The sequence below is a fragment of the Candoia aspera genome, chromosome 2 (assembly GCF_035149785.1).
Source record: "Candoia aspera isolate rCanAsp1 chromosome 2, rCanAsp1.hap2, whole genome shotgun sequence".
Classification (NCBI taxonomy): domain Eukaryota; kingdom Metazoa; phylum Chordata; class Lepidosauria; order Squamata; family Boidae; genus Candoia; species Candoia aspera.
This window is the reverse complement of record NC_086154.1, coordinates 119,000,414-119,016,698: the sequence shown is the minus strand read 5'-3', so window position 1 is coordinate 119,016,698 and position 16,285 is coordinate 119,000,414. Positions and strand designations below refer to the sequence as shown.

At 36.9% G+C, this 16,285-nt stretch overlaps 1 protein-coding gene across 3 annotated transcripts in view; it reads right to left on the bottom strand.

Annotated features, from left to right (window-relative positions):
• SLC39A11 (solute carrier family 39 member 11) overlaps positions 1–16,285 on the bottom strand; it is a 386,037-nt gene that overhangs the window by 260,249 nt on the left and 109,503 nt on the right. For 2 of the 3 annotated variants that reach the window (XM_063293436.1, XM_063293438.1), the window contains one exon: positions 8,976–9,120. In XM_063293436.1, the coding sequence (XP_063149506.1) occupies positions 8,976–9,120 (145 nt within the window). The remainder of the gene's footprint in view (positions 1–8,975; positions 9,121–16,285) is intronic. The other variant, XM_063293437.1, reaches the window with a different exon arrangement.

Here is a 16,285-nt window from a genome sequence, read left to right as displayed (position 1 = left end):
AAAAGCACATCACTATTCTATCAAAATTAAAAAGTAGCCCACCTCATCTACTTAAGACAGAGTATAGCCACAGATATTATAAATATATTGTTCAATAAAGATAAATTATAGATATACATACACATATATAACTATACCCTGATAGATGTGTCTAGATTGAATGTTTAAATGCCTCATTTAACTAGGCATTTATGGATATACAGAACTCAAGGGCAGCATTAAATACTTACAAGGAACAGTAGAGGCACATCTTGTTCTAGAGTTTTCAGATTCAACGCTGAAACCAACTGTCCGGGTGATTTATGACATTTAAATCTAGCAGCACTGCTGCCTTACATAACTTCCTCATGGCTACAACACTAACCATTCAATACGTTCTTTCTTGTTAGTAAGACCAGCCCTCCATCATCATCTCTAACAGAGACCTTTCTGACTGCAAGTCAATTTGTTATTTATTCAATCTATAATGGATATCACTCAGTTCATAAATGTAGGAATTTCCAGAGCCAGGGGCTTTGTTTTTTCATATCAAAAGATTATCTAAACAATAGATCTCGACATGGAGGTGAAATCTGTGATCTGTTGATACACCTGACTGTACTGTTCTCATACAGTACACAATACATACTTTCATACATATATATATACATACAGGTGAATTCTATTTTTCTTAGTGGGTATTATACAGTAGACCTATCATTATTTATATGTCTAATAAAATAGAAGATTGCCTGCTTCGTTCAAACCAGCATAAATCAGACAGAAGATTCCATGAGCCATCCAGAAACAATTGGAGGTGGGTGGTATCCAAGTCAAATAAAATTAAAAAAATTAAAAGTCTCATTTTACAGCATTCAGTACTGTCCAGGATCAAATTCCATGTGAGCTCCTCACTTAATTTCAGTCCCCCTTAGTCACTAAGGCACAGTTCAAATGAACTAGGACTGTCCTCTCACAACATTCTGAACCACCTTGAATCAAGGGATCATCCTCTATAAATATCTCCCTTTATGTGGAAAACTTAACACATAGAGAAAATGTCATGTTCCACCCAAGCAGGAGCCTATGGTCCCTGCCCCGCAAAAGGTGCTCCTAATTTGGCAACTAGGTAGCAGAGACAACAACTGGAATTTCCATTTGGCTTGGAGCTTGGGTCTCAAGTTGCCATTAAAAGAATCTCTGCAGGTGGTTGTGACAAAGAGATGCTGACAGGGTGAAATACTGATTTCACCCATCTTTGAATCTTGAAAGATGATGCTTCAAACAAGCATCATCCTGCATTCTGAACACAGAAAGGCCTGAAATGATCATACCACACAGCCAGTTTCTTATTTAGTTCAGTTATAAGCATGTATCACACTAAGCTGTCAGTGCTATAAATCACTTGCTCTATCAGCTACAAGGTGCATTTGTAAAAACATAAACCCCCCACAGCAGAATCAAGATACATAATCCTAAAGGCTGAAATGCCTTTATATCTCTTCCTTTCCCTGACCGTAAAAGTAAAAAAAAAAAATTAAACAACTAATACTTCATTCACCTTTCATTATATCCAAAATCAGCTTATTGAGGCATCCACCTCAATCTGCCTTGTGATAAAGCTGGCTGGCCTTTCTACTTATTCCCCAATTTCCATTACCCACTTTCCATGACCAAAAATGCTATACTCCAGAAAGAATCCCAATCTGTTCTTAAAAGACATCACTTTATAAAACTATGTTTTGTTTTTGTAGTCAAATGCCACAACAGACATGTTGATACTATAGCATTACTTATTTGGGGAAAATGTAGGTTTTTAGGCTTTTAGTAATTATACTTGGGTAAAGCCTTTAATAAAATAATGTATATTTTTAAATCAAGCCAACTACCCACCCAGCTGTAGAGTGAGAGAAATGCTAGTTAACCTCAAAGGTGTAGACCTACTCCACAAATCATACCACCAGTTGGAACCAGTTGGGGAGAGTATACAAAGAGCATGCTCGGACAAAACTCAAGTTACTCAGAAGTTACTTAAATGTAAAGTGCTAAATCATGTATGTTAAACTAAATGCTAACAAGTTAATGACTATGCATATATTCATATATATAATTTTTTCTTTTTCTGGGGTGCCTTTTCCATTAGGGACATACCTCAGTGATCATAGAGTAATTAAGTTTTGTTATATTCTCATCAACCTGTTGGTCTTTTTGCAGGAGAAGCCATTTTCCCCCAACACTTGGGCCCCAGATGTCCCTTTAAAGTTTAGAAATACTGTTTGCATGTCTGAATTTGGAGCTCCTTTTTGTCATATAAGTCTGAAATATGATGCATTTTTTTAAATAGAAGTTCTTTTTACCTCCTGGCTGTCAATTCAAAGACTGCAGGGAGGTTGTGGAAGGGAGCTTGGCAAAGCAAAGTATGTACTTAAAAAATTATTATAATTAAAATGAGAAGAACAGATTCTAGAGGGATTTTTCCAAGACAAATTTCTCCCTTTGCACTTTCTATCATCTAGTTCAAAATTAGATTACTCTGCCTCTGAAGATTCTACAGGACTGAAGAACATTTTCAAACTGTGAAATATATTCCCCCAATGACTTTTTATGTTCCAGCACCAAGCAAGATTACCTTCCAACCTTTCATAAGAGCAAAATAGGAATATGTAGTCTTGCACCAGCAGTTCTACAGTCCATACAAGAATCCATCATAAGGGGGGAACATGGCTTTATTTATCTATATTTTTTTACTGGCCTGTTCTGATGCTGCATCACAAGCATCCTTGTAAAGAAATACCAGACAGTCTAAACTAAAGAATTTAAATGTGTTTGTTAAATTCATCCTTGCCCTTCCTCATTCTGTTCTTTTTGGTGTGTCCTGAATGTCATACTACAGATTTTGAGCTGAGGGAGGGATCCAATCTATGGTTTCCTTTCATTGCTGCCTTTATGCCACAATGCTTTTCTAGATTTTGTGATACGTAATGGTAGATTTCTGCATCACCATGGAGACACAATGCTAGATGCCTACAGGTTGATTTCCTCACATCCCCCACTGATGAAATGATTGACTGAAAAGCCCCACAGCCTGAGGCGTAAAAGGCAGAAGGAATGGCCTTGAAGGACAGGAGGAAGAGCCACAACCAAGGCAATGGTCAGATAAGAGGGGCCTGAGCCCAGGCCCAGAAATTAGTTTGAGTAAACGTCTCAGACAAGCCCCTCCCTAGCTCACATGAAGCTAAAGTGAGGGAGGGGGAAGCACATTCAGACTTGCAAGATTCAGTGACTAGAGCTGTTACAATAAAAGTAGTCCTGAGCTATACGGCATTGGTTTCTTAGTCTGGGCTACCTTACAGGGCTGACAGAGTTGCTATAACAAATATTCAAAATTTAGGCTTAGCCTATTCACTGACGTTCCCCATGCTGAGGCTCTGTAGCTTCCATCACCTTCTATTTTACCAAATTATTTCCTTCTATAACTGACAAATATTTATCTATCTATCTGTCTATCTATCAAATTCCGTCACTGCCCATCTTCCACAAAAGAGGGACTCTAGGCGGTTTACAATAAAGCTAAAAGAGATTAAAATACAGTAAAAACAAATACGTCTTCCAAGTTCAGCTAGTTATGATTTTAATTATAATTGTTTTAATTGTTTTATAGTTTTATTGTTATACGCCGCCCAGAGTCACTCGCTGAGATGGGTGGCTATAGAAATCAAATAAATAAATAAATGATAAACAGCATATTGTGCAAAAGTTACTAAGGGTACAAAAATCTCTCACCTACTTAAAAAAAACTGTTGGCTCTTGCCCATGCTTTCCTCCTATGTACATTTGCTAGAAATGTTTACACACCATACCCTTTAAAAATACTGCTATTTTTCACTCTGAACTTCCTTTCATTTTGCTGATGAACTTTTAAGAAAGGAAGGGTTCACAAGTGAAATTTCAGAGGAAACCAGTGAGAAGCAGATCAGAGGTTTTAAAATTCTGCCTTTTTTGTGTCCCTGCTACTTCAATGCAAAATCAAAGCAAGTCTCCAGTTGAGCTGGGATAAGCATTTAAATTTCTCAGGTCAAATTAACCTAGCTTAATTTTCAGTGCTATATCTGTATTATTCACAGTCCTGAACATAACCTGATTGGACAGGAAATACTGGCTGGTTCATATGCTATCCTGAACTATAATGTGATTTGTGGTTTGTTTGACATATTGTATAATCTCAAACTTATTTGGTTTTTATATATAGTTTATATCTTAATGGATTGTGCAAACTCAGCCAATTGGGGTTTATCAATAAACCATTATTAACCAGGCTTCCAGTGGGAATGGAGGACTCAATGGCTGTGCCCGCTGGTTCAGTGGGTGGAGCTGACAACGCAGTAACTTTTTGGGGGCTCAGGCAGGTTTTCCTGAAGCCCAGAAATGTTCTCCGAATCAAGGAGAATATCTGGAATCATCCCATCTGTGCTCTGGATGGCTGCTTGCAGCCAGAAGATCACAGCATTTTGTGCTCAATCAGTAAGAGCACCCGGGAGGGGGGGACGTCACCATTTCCAAGCTGCACTGTAGCCTTAAAGGGACAGTAAGACTGGCCGCCCCATTTCTAAATCACCAATTTGTATTTTTTTAAAGTATACGTAGCACAAGAGAGGCTTTCTACAGCAAGGAGAAGCTACTTCTCTTGGTGCTTAACATTATTTTTGGGATTTAAAAAAAAAAATCCTTTTAAGTTTTGGATTTCGTTTTCCTTCCAAAGGAAATTCCAAAGATCAAGAGTAAACAATTGTCTTCCTGTTATTTTTTTTGTATTAAATTTGAAGATATTAGCATTTTCCTACATGTTGAATCAGTTGATTTGAACCTTCAGCTTTCTGTTTTCACCTTCCCTTGAGAACTGTCTGTTATCTCTCACTTTATGTAAATACACTTTGGAACTCTTCCATATCTTCGACTTTCACTGGTTAAGCTCTTAGGGGGGTGCCATAATCTACTGCGTGAGACGTGGAGGATTTCAAACAAGATTCTTTCTGACTTTCACCAGGATTTTAAACAGATTTCTTATGACTTCTATCAAGCTTTTATGCAAGATATCCAGGACATTGTGGAAAATATGAGACCTAAAATGTGCCATCAAGTTGGGGATGTGGTGGATGAAACTGAGGAATTTAAGAGCGATAGAAAGGTTTTTATTTTTTAAGACTGAGATTGGGATTTTTATCAAGATGCTGGATGAAGATTGGATAATAGAGTTGGAGAAATCTAAGGGAGAGAGTGATCTGCAAGCCATAAGTAAAATCGATCTCCTGGTGGAATGCCATGAAAGGAACCTGGAATCTTTGAGTTGGGCTGTCTGATTCAAGAGGAAAGCTTTGTGCATATTGCGGGGATATGTAACTGCTTTGGTTTATCTTGAAGAGGGATAAGGGTTGAAGAATGTTCATTTGGTTTGCTTCAAGGATTTGATTGATGATATATGCTTTTAAAGATTTGGATTAACTGTTTTGAATTGTTTTTGTGTTTTGGGTTTATTAAGATTGGGATTATTAAAATTTTTGTACTATTAAGTCTAATAGCAGACAACTTATATGCTTTTTAATTTGATTCTTATTATAGTAGACAGAAATGTATAGAATAGTGGTAGGAAGGGAATAATTAAATATGTTTTATCTTTTGGAGGGGAGAAAGATGTTTAGGACATTTATATGAACTTTTTTTCTTTATTTTAATATAAGGGGGAGGAGTAACTGTACTTAGTGATTTTTATTATGTGTTAAAGTGGAATGACTTATAGAAATAATGTGGTGTTTTGGTTTAATATAGAGTAAGAGATTGATTGTGAAAATTTTTGTATATACTTGCTGTTAAAAGTTGGAAGCCACATCTTTTTGTAAATTTTAAAAAAAATTATCTTGTGTTTCCACATTTTTAGTATTTTTCCTTCTTTGTAGTTTTTTGTGGGGTTTTTTGTAGTTTTTATTCTTCTCTTGAAACCTAATAAAAATTACTATTAAAAAAAACACCCATTATTAACCAAAACTGTGCTGCAGAAATCCTGGGGACTGTGAAGAATTGGATTGGGTAAAACAAGTTCGGATTAAATCCCACCAAATCAGAGTTGCTAGGCATCAATAGACATATGGGTGACTTCATAACATCAGCTCTGGTACTCTCAGTGGGGCCAGGTTCCTCAAAGGAATTGGTTCACTACCTAAGAGGTTCTCCCAGACTCTCAGCTGCTGCGTAAATAGCAGGTGGACATCATGGCCAGGGAACCTTTATCCAGGTCCAGCTGGTATGCCATCTTAGTTGGAAACAGTAATCCAGGCCCTTAACACCACTTGGCTAGACTACTATAAGCAGATCTTATGGGGCTGTCTTTGGAGGTGATTCGGAAACTATAGCTGGTACAAAATAAAATGGCTAGACTCCTGGCAGGACAACCTCAGCAGATTAGAATAGCACCTATTTTGGATAGGATAGCTGCCCAGCCCAGTTCAAAATGTTGGTTATTACCTTTAATTATCTTTCCAACACAAAGAGTTTTAATGCCTGGGATATATCAGGCCATTCAATGGAACAGCCTCTCACAGGAGGTTATGGATGGCCCCAGCATTATTGGCATTTTGTAAACCAGGGAAATGAGTTTGGTTCCAGTATGTAATCAGGCCTTAGACAGGTTTAGTTTAGTTTAAAGGGTACTATGATGTTTATTACTGGCTTTTAATGATACTATATACTTCAGCTGTTTACACTGAGCTTTTACTTTTTCTTTGACTTGACTTCTTTGTACACTGCCTGGAGCCCATTAGGATTATGAATATTGTATATTATTGTAATAAACTATAATAAATATTTTGAAATAAATAAACAAACAAAGCATGGTTACATGCAATGAGTGAACACAATTTTCTACGGGTCCATCACGTTGTTATATTTAGACAGCACTGCTGCTTTCATAAAATATTACACACACACAAAGGAAACAGCTGGTCACTTATTTTTGGAGCACTGAAAGATTTGAAAACTCTTTCCTCACACATGATTACTACAAGCTTTCCTTATGTAAGCAGTATAAGTCAGATTATATTTTGTTTCCACTGTAAATAGCTGAAAGTCCAAATTCATTGCCACTCTATTGCAGGTCATGCAGAAATTTAAATCCAGAATTAACTTCTACCGTTCCATGATTTCTATGAGCAAGAAATATCCATTATATTAAGAAAGAGGTTATTAGAATTCCTCGAATGCTCACAGAAAGTAGCCATAAAGATACTGCAACTTTTAGAAGTAGTAGAAACAAAAAACTTATGGTCAGTATTCCAACCTTGTCCTCCTTGACAGTCGTGATTCATTACATGAATACACAGTATTCATCCCTAAAGGCCAGAAAGCAACATGTCACCGAAGAAAGAAAGGACACCAATCCTTTGTCTTTTTCAAATACTAAAATGTGAGTCAGGAAGAAAAACAATCTTTTTTCTCAGAGAGCAAAGTAAGCATGCTCAATTCCTGCACACCCAAGAAAGTTGATTTAACTGCATTCTGAATTCTCACAATGTGTAGTTCAATCTATTTTCAATCCATTTTGTTTATTACTTGTGATGGGACAGCCACTATTTAAATCAACTTAAACTGTTTTAAAAGAGATTCCTTATAAAAAAACTCAAACCAATGCAAAGGTTCTTACGTGCCTCATGAAAGTAATGGGTAATACTGAAAAGAGGTGCTACTGGTTTCTGGGTTTAAAGCTACAATTACTTTGTAGAAATGCTTCTTGTAGCCAATGTTCACCTTAGCAAACAAACAAATAATTCTCAAAACCCTATATGATGTCCTGCAAAAAGGGGAAGAAAAATAGTGTGAAAATATTAGAATTCTATCTGCAAGTTTTATATAAAGTGGAAATATAGGGCCATACAGCAGAATAAATTATCTTAACAGTTGGGCTATCTAACTTGTATTATCTTTGGTGATACAGAGACAATCCATTTCTATCAACATTCCATATACATTGGAAGCTCTTAAGTGTTTACTGGGCTATTTTAGATTTATTTTTAAAAACTTTGCATTTTCTTCTGCACTTTCAAATGTCTATTCTTCAAATTTCTAAATCAAGTTTTATCAACATTCCATAAACACTAACAGTTTGTAGGTCCTTAATGGACTTTTTAGAAATCATTTCAATTTTTTTCCTGTGTTTATAGGAAGACCCCAAATAATAATTTCTATCCTTATTCTTAAGTGTCCCTTGCTTTTTTATCTAATGGATATGCACTCAGTTCCCAAACCAGAGCTGCAAAGTGATAATGCATCCTAGCTTTCAAACGCTTGATTTCCAGGAAAGAATATAAGGACGCCTCCTCTCCCCTCCACGTTTAGGCCACTTGGGGTTACTATGCCCTTCCCAACTTGTCAAAGAGATGTTTGATAGGCAGGGAAAAGCAATGGACTGGGGATGAAAGTGCTAGGGCCAGTGGACCAAAGACAGTTCTTACTGATTAGGATAATAGCTTCTCCCCATCAGCAACAGGGAAACAATTATCTTGATAAGAATTACTAAGGAAGGAGGGCTTCTACCTGCTCTTAGCACTGCATAGTTAGCATACTTTAGCCTTCTGCCAGCTGACAACTAACCCACAACCAGGGCAAGTGAAGGGAATCATAAAGGAAATAGACAAGGGTCTCACTGCGTCCACAGAGAGCCCACATGCATATCAAAGAATCAGGATTCCTCATTCCAAATAGGATAGCCATCTTCCAAAGCAAAGAGCTTTCTAAATAGTAATAGGACATGCAAGCATTAGGATCTAAGGTAGAGGTTTGAAGGATGAAAAACACCAAAACAGAAGTTGCCCTTGTTACCTCTGCCCATTTTCCTGACTAATTTTTTTCAGTGACATACACACATGTAGGATGTGCATATCCGCATATATATACAGTACATGTTCATATTGCTATCATATTAGCTTGATGGTATATGACAGGATGCTTGCCTGAATGTAAAGCTGTTCTACCTATCCGGATGGACAGTTCATTTTCATACTCCTGATGATCTGTGGCCTGGTGCTCATATTTCTCCTTAATCACTCTTGAATCATAACTTAAGGCCAGTGATGTTTGAGGAGACACACTGATATCCTGAAAGAGAGAAAACAAAGAAAAATGCATATTTTATTTTGTTTCTTTCTTTTTAATGCAACACAGCTCAATTTTATGCTATATTCTTCTAGAAGAATGAATCTGACATACGTGTCTATATTCAAGCAGACTGAATCTTAATACAGTTTTTTATATCTGATGTCTCAACTAGCTTTGCTGTGGCCAGCATTATATATTACTTTGTTTAAGGAACTATGGACACACAGGGAACAGGTGCTCTCAGAGAAATGCACTTTGTAACACCAGCACCAAGAGTCATGTGAACATGAAATCCTGATACAAGAGACATTAGTCTGAAGATGGCATTTATCTGACAGCTGAGACTACACTGAATTTACAACAGATAATATTTGATATACTTCTTTATACTTCACTACCTATTTTTTAAAAAATTAATTGCCAGTTTAGCTTAATTGTTGCATAAAGATCCTAGCCTGATATAGATGTGAGTGTCCTAGAGCCAAAGACAGTGGGTCTGGTTAGTCTGGGGAAGAGAAGATAATAGGGAGAAATTATGGCCATCTGCAGCTTTTAGAAAGACTATAATGTGAGACAGAATTCTTCAGAGTTACTCCAGGAGACAAGACATGAAACAATGCGTTTAGGTTGCAAGAAAGTAAATTTCAGTTGGACGTCAGGAAAAAAAATCCTAACAGATTGCCTCTGGAAGTGGTAGACTCCCTTTGCTGGAGATATTTAAACAGAGGTTGGAGGACCACCTCCCGCAGGTACTGTCATAGTGGATTCCTACACTGGGCCAGGCTAGGTGATCTCCAAGGTCCCTTCCAACCCTTATATTTTGTATAATTCTAGGACCTCTTTCTTCAGCCCAGATTTTGGAGGAATATTAAAACAAGGGTGTTTGGGACACACTTGCCCAAAGCTAAATAACAACAACAAACTTAGGGCCTTTCTCCACTTACACCTAACCATTGTACAAACATGCCATAGGAACATCTTTTTTTTTTCTGCCATGATCCCAGGATGTTGCTTTCATTTCGTTCCCATCTTGTATGCGAAACAGGCTTAAGTTATCCTTAGCTGTATCTGTGTTAAAGGGCCCTTTCCTCTTATTTTGACATTGTTGAAGGAAAGCCCCAAGGGGTGTAAAATCTGTTAGGCTTTATTACCCATTTCCCTACAGGGAAATCAGTAGGTTTGCAGTGAATGGGAACAGAAATAAGAGAAGCACCATAGGAATCAGCAGTGGGGACAGCCAAATTCATGCGAACTCAAGGATGGGTGGAGAACACAGTAACTCAACAATGGGGAAAGATGCCTAGTAATAGCTATATAATATCTTAAGAAACAAGAGTGTGCTTTGCAACAGTGAAGTCCTATATATGGGAAATATTTTAGGTAACAATTCTATTTTAAAATAATGTAGCCAGTTATCTAGCTTCAGAAAAGATTATATCCAAGAAAAGAGACAATCTGGAAGGATATGCATAGCATTTCAAACAAAATCAATAAATAAATCTAACTTAGTTGTATGCTACCTCATAGGGTCCCAAGCTGGGTTTAAATCATATGTGATTTACAGAGAAAGGATTCTGAGGCATCTTGGTCTCCTGAGCAGATAATGTTCCAGAAAAATCCAGATGGAGCTCAAAATCACAAATGCATGGGAATCTGAGATCAGTGAAACTAATAAGAATCCAACTACTGGTATGCCCAATGGTATGACAGCCTCTATATTTCTGATATCAGTGGTCTAGTCAGTTTAATGACCATGTATTTGAATTATAAAAGGTCGTTTTTTGTACAAAAGAACTTAAGTTCTATAAAAAGTCAGGCTCTGCCTATTCAGTTTCCAGGGCTGAGGACCATCAGAATATCAGTTTATCAATCAGTGATTATGACATCTGTACCTTATCTATTCACTACCTGGCTCTGTTGTTTCTTATCCATGGAAACAAAAAAGAAATTAATGGATAATAATCTCATTTTGAAGGAGGAATGAAAACTGTATCTTTGAAATTACAGTTAAAAAATGAATAGAGAATTAGGAAGTATTTATAATGTTTCAGAATCATAACACAACCTTTTACCCAGTGTGTTTCTACAAAGCTTGTTTCTGTAGTACAGATAAAAATTATATATATAAGTATATTGCATATATATATATATATATATATATATATATATATATATTATACAGTGATTTTATATATATATATATATATATATATATATATATATATATATAACAGTATAAATATGCACATTCTTGATACATTGTACAAAAAGTAATCAAAACTATATTGGCAACTCTTCTGTTTTTAATTAGAGATGTCATAGATGGACTGCAAAAATCTGGTGACTACTAGACAGCAGAAGAGAAATACAAAAAACTCTTTAGGGATAATTTGGAATAACAGCCCAGATATGATTGCTTTATTTCTTATGCTTTCAAAATTAGGCTTGGATATTAGTCTGAGAAGCCAAGAGACTAATGTGGATATCACTTGAGATATCACAACTGTAGATAACACATTTATTATATTAAAGAGGAAGAAGAAGAAGCTCAGCCATAATTCACAATTGGCATTAGCTTCAATTTTACTATTCGGTTTTTAAACAGAAATGGTTTGAATAATCATAATACTATAAATGATAAATAATAAATGTTGCACATAGTAATTATAAATGTTTAGTAAGGGACAAATAAATACGAAATATAATATCCAATGAACCTTAACATTATATATGTATAATTGGAGACATCTGTTCTGTCTGGAGTTCTGTTATGGAATAATGGATGCCATCTGACATGGAACTTATCCAGTTTCAGCTAATTTCAGTTTTTGCAATATCCAAATCATGCAAAACCACTGACTGGAGAAGAAATAGGTTCTAAATACATTGTTAAGTGATCTATTTTGGCCCCATCAAAATAGATATGCTGGGACAAAACCCAGCAAAAAGATCAGTAAGTCATGCAGTTAATTCCATACACACACACACAGAGAGAGATTTATTATTATTATTATTATTATTATTATTATTATTATTATTATTATTATTATTATATTTTTATCCAGCCCTTTATCCTGCCCTTTTTTCACCACTACACCATACTGGTGCATTCTGTCCCCACCCCCTATATATTTATACACAAACACACACACACACACACTCTATAGAATTTTTCAGAAGGGTCAATGCAACATTTCTCTTCCATTTGTAGCAGTCAAATTTTCCATTAAGTAGGAGTCAAATTCTCCTATTTAAAGTAAGTGCACTGGGACAAAATCCAACCCAATCCAGCCTGATTCCAAGAGGAGCATCTGTTGGGATGGGCATGTTCCACTTAGTTCAGTAGACAGGATTTGCTTTAAGCAGGAGAGAGAAAAGGACTGGGAGATGGAGAAATAGAGAGGAGTCTTTCAAGAATTTGATCAGCTCTTAGCCCAATGAGCTAATCCTCTTTAAAAGATGTTCCACTGAAACAGAACAGCATAGATTCAAAGATTTGAGGTTCAGACCACACCTAGCTTTTATTCAAGTTCTTGAGTGAATTTGTTCACATCAATCTACTTTCTTGGAAACAAATGTTTACAGAAACATGACATCTCCACAAAAACCATTTTATGAATGGATATATCCCCAGGGGCAATTTACCTAATGGCACCCACAGACTTCTCTCAAAATTCCAGGGGAACCCACAGGCCCCAAAAGATTGGTTACCTCTATTCTATGAGGAGTTCATCTAGAAACATTTTAAAACTTACCCTCAATTAAATTTATCACCTTTTTAAGGAATCATGAAATTATTTCTAATAGTCATTTGGGGCCAGCCCTGCATAATCACATAACTGCAACTATATTGTAATCTGAGAACAAAAAAGCTGCCCTCTATATAAAAGTTTGACACCAAAATTCCATCTTTATTTATTTATTTATTCATTTAATTGATAACAATATAGTAGGGAAAAGGAAACACAGATTTCACAGAAAAATGAAAAAGATCACCTAGAAACACTTTAATGACACAACAAACTATCCTGTGGTTTCACACACATAGTTAAAGAATGGATCAGAATATCTTCCTATTATTCTACTTTCCACAATGGAATGTTCTCTGGATCTAACTAAAAGGAAATCAAAGCTTATATGAAAGCACAGGTATAATGAAAAAGAGTATTGTTTACATAATTTTAACACAATCCATCATAACAGAAACCATGAGAAAGAACAAAACGCTTACTAATGAGATGCTTGATGAGTTAAGGTCATTTTATGTTTAAAAAAAAATAGAAAGAAAAGACAATATTCTACTCTCTTACATTGCATAATGTATTCTGACTGGCAATATTGATAGTAATCACATATTTGCTAGGCTTTTAAAAAACTGCTTAATCATGTTTCCACTTCTGTAAAGCCATTGATTGCAAAATTGTTCTGGACAGACTAGAAATGTATCACTGAGAGATTTATTGTTTGTTTGTTTTAACAAAAATAACAGAGGAAGAGAGTACATTTTCTCCTTTTCCTTGTATTCTTCATCAGTCTCATCTGACACCAAACTACCATGACCATGGGTATCATTTAAATCTTATGAAATGAAATACAGTAGAAAAACACACGCATTGCAGATTCCTCTCTCAAATTTACAAATAAGAAACAACAGCAGAAAAACTGAAGAACTTGGATGAAGCCTAAGCAATGTTAACTAACTAACTAATGAATTAATTAATTATATAGTTTGTCTTTCAGCTTAGAAAGATCATTCAAGGTAGATTACACTTAAATGATAGCAGGTGTAAAAATCAACTACTGGTGGTCCTCACCAACCACTTGTTCAGCAACCGTTCAAAGTTATGACAGTGCTGAACGAGAGGTACTTACAACCAGTCCTCAAAGTTTTGGCCATTGCAGCGCCCCCATGGTCACATCATTGTGATTAGGGAGCTTGGCAACTGGCTTGCACTATGACAGTTGCAGTGTCCCGCAGTCATGTGATTGCCATTTGTGACCTACCCTGCCAGTTTCCCGCAAGCAAAGTCAATGGGGAAACTGGCAGGAAGATTCCAAGTCACTCTGATAAGTTCCCCCTGCCTTCCTGTATGTCATGCCACGCCCTTCTTCCCTGGGCCTCCCTGCACTTGCATGCACACACCCACACACGCAGCACCCCCCTCCCCCAACTCGCATGCAGCCGGCACCAGGCCTCCCAGGGCCTCCCCCTCCCCCATGTGGCACACCTGCACACCTTAGCTGGGACTCCCACCACTTCCCAATTAAGGACCTGTGCATCTTGGGGTTACGACAACCAGGACTGCCTGGATTGCCGTTGCTAAGTGATGTGGTCACATGACATCCTCCTTTATGACCGCATTGCTTAGCGTTGGCAATCCCAGCCCCAGTTGCCACAGTAACTCAAGGACTACCTGTATTACAAGTGAGAGCTGCAACAAAAAATGGCAGGGCACTTTTAACACTCCAGCACTCCAGGGCACTTGAAGTCCTTAAAGATAGGGGAAAGAGAGGGAGGGAGGGAGAGGATAAGTTTGGTAGTACCTTTTCCAACTATTAAAAGGCAAAAAATTTCGTCAGCTGCAGAAGAGATGCTATCAAACTATAGGAGGATATAGGAGGAGTTACTTTTTAGAACAGGATTTTCTTTTTCTTTCTTTCTTTCTTTCTTTCTTTCTTTCTTTCTTTCCTCTCCCATTGCCAGATAATGGATTAATTTGACGATAACAGTTTTCTTTCTGTAGGTTCAACTTCTACACATATTCCATATGTTCTAGGCATTCACATGGCTTCATTGGGTCTTTTTGGAGCTGCTTTTAAAAAAAATTCATGTGTAAGTCTACAGGCTTACATTCACCTGTACTCCTGAGAAGTTTGGAAGTGTAAAGAAATGAATTTTCTTTACGTTTGAGTGACATTTATTTCTGAGCCAATAAGAAACTGCTTATAAAGTGCTGGAAATGTGTGATCATGACACCCTTATTCAGTGGTTTGTCACCAATTTTCAATATTATGAACTTGGGAGAACTGAGGGGACTGTGAGAAATGGATTTAGGGGTGCATTGTGACCTGTCGGCTGCTGGTTGCTTACAGGCTTGATATAGAGAACTAAAAAGACAAGGAGAAAACTAAACTTGATGCTTTCTCCTCAACAGTGAATGTTTATATGGAAGCATATTTCATGTCCTCCCCACCATCACCTGAAGTCCAGCTTCCCTGCAGGAATGTTTACATGAAACAGCAAACTGGCTCAGACAGGAGAATCCAAACAATAATACTCCCATTGCAAGAGACAATCACAAGAAACAGTCAATCACAGCAGCTCCCGCAGAAAGAAACAGTTTTTCTATCTGGAACGGCTGAATTCCTGATTCTATCAGGAACAAAACACTCCAAACATGTATTCGGTTCCATGCATGAACAACCCCAAAGTGCCAGTTTTCCATGAATGAAAGGTTTTATCTATCCGTAGCACATCTGGTTCATCAGAATCCTCAGAAGGACATGGGAAATTGGCACTTTGGGGAAGCAGTGTTTTTGAAGAGCAAACAACTGCTCAGCTGGTTTCAGAAACTCTACTGAGTACATGTAGGAAAAACTTTCCCTTGATCCAATTCAGGGCAGAAAAACCAAAACAGCTGAACAGTGCTTTGAAGTTTCATTGAATCTGTGAACACAGGTTATTCTCAATGGGAAAACATAAACGTTTACAGTCAAGAAAGCAATTTATGGTGTTAATTACATGTCTTACATCACCTTTTCTTGCATACCTTATTAGGACAAACAGTTATTGATTTAGGAAAGGAACAGCCTTTATCATACACGGCTATCTCTAACTTGCTTCTTTCTCTGGAATCTGTACAAGACAACAGTTTGGACAAAGCTTTTTTCTAACTCATATATAGCTTGTGCTCCTTATCACACTACTTCCCTGCCAGTACTTCATTTTATGCAATGTATCTGCTATTGTGATGGCATCTAACTTAATCTATTGTGCACCCTAAATATGATTTAGGTTCTGTCTGCTAATGTTGCTAATTTTGGGGCCCCAGAAATAGACAGCCTCAAAGGTGATCAGCTTAATTCTTCACATTTACATTTATTCACAAGCTAAAGCTGTTGCAGACCTTATGATAAGGAAAAACACTTGGTACAAGCCTTAAAG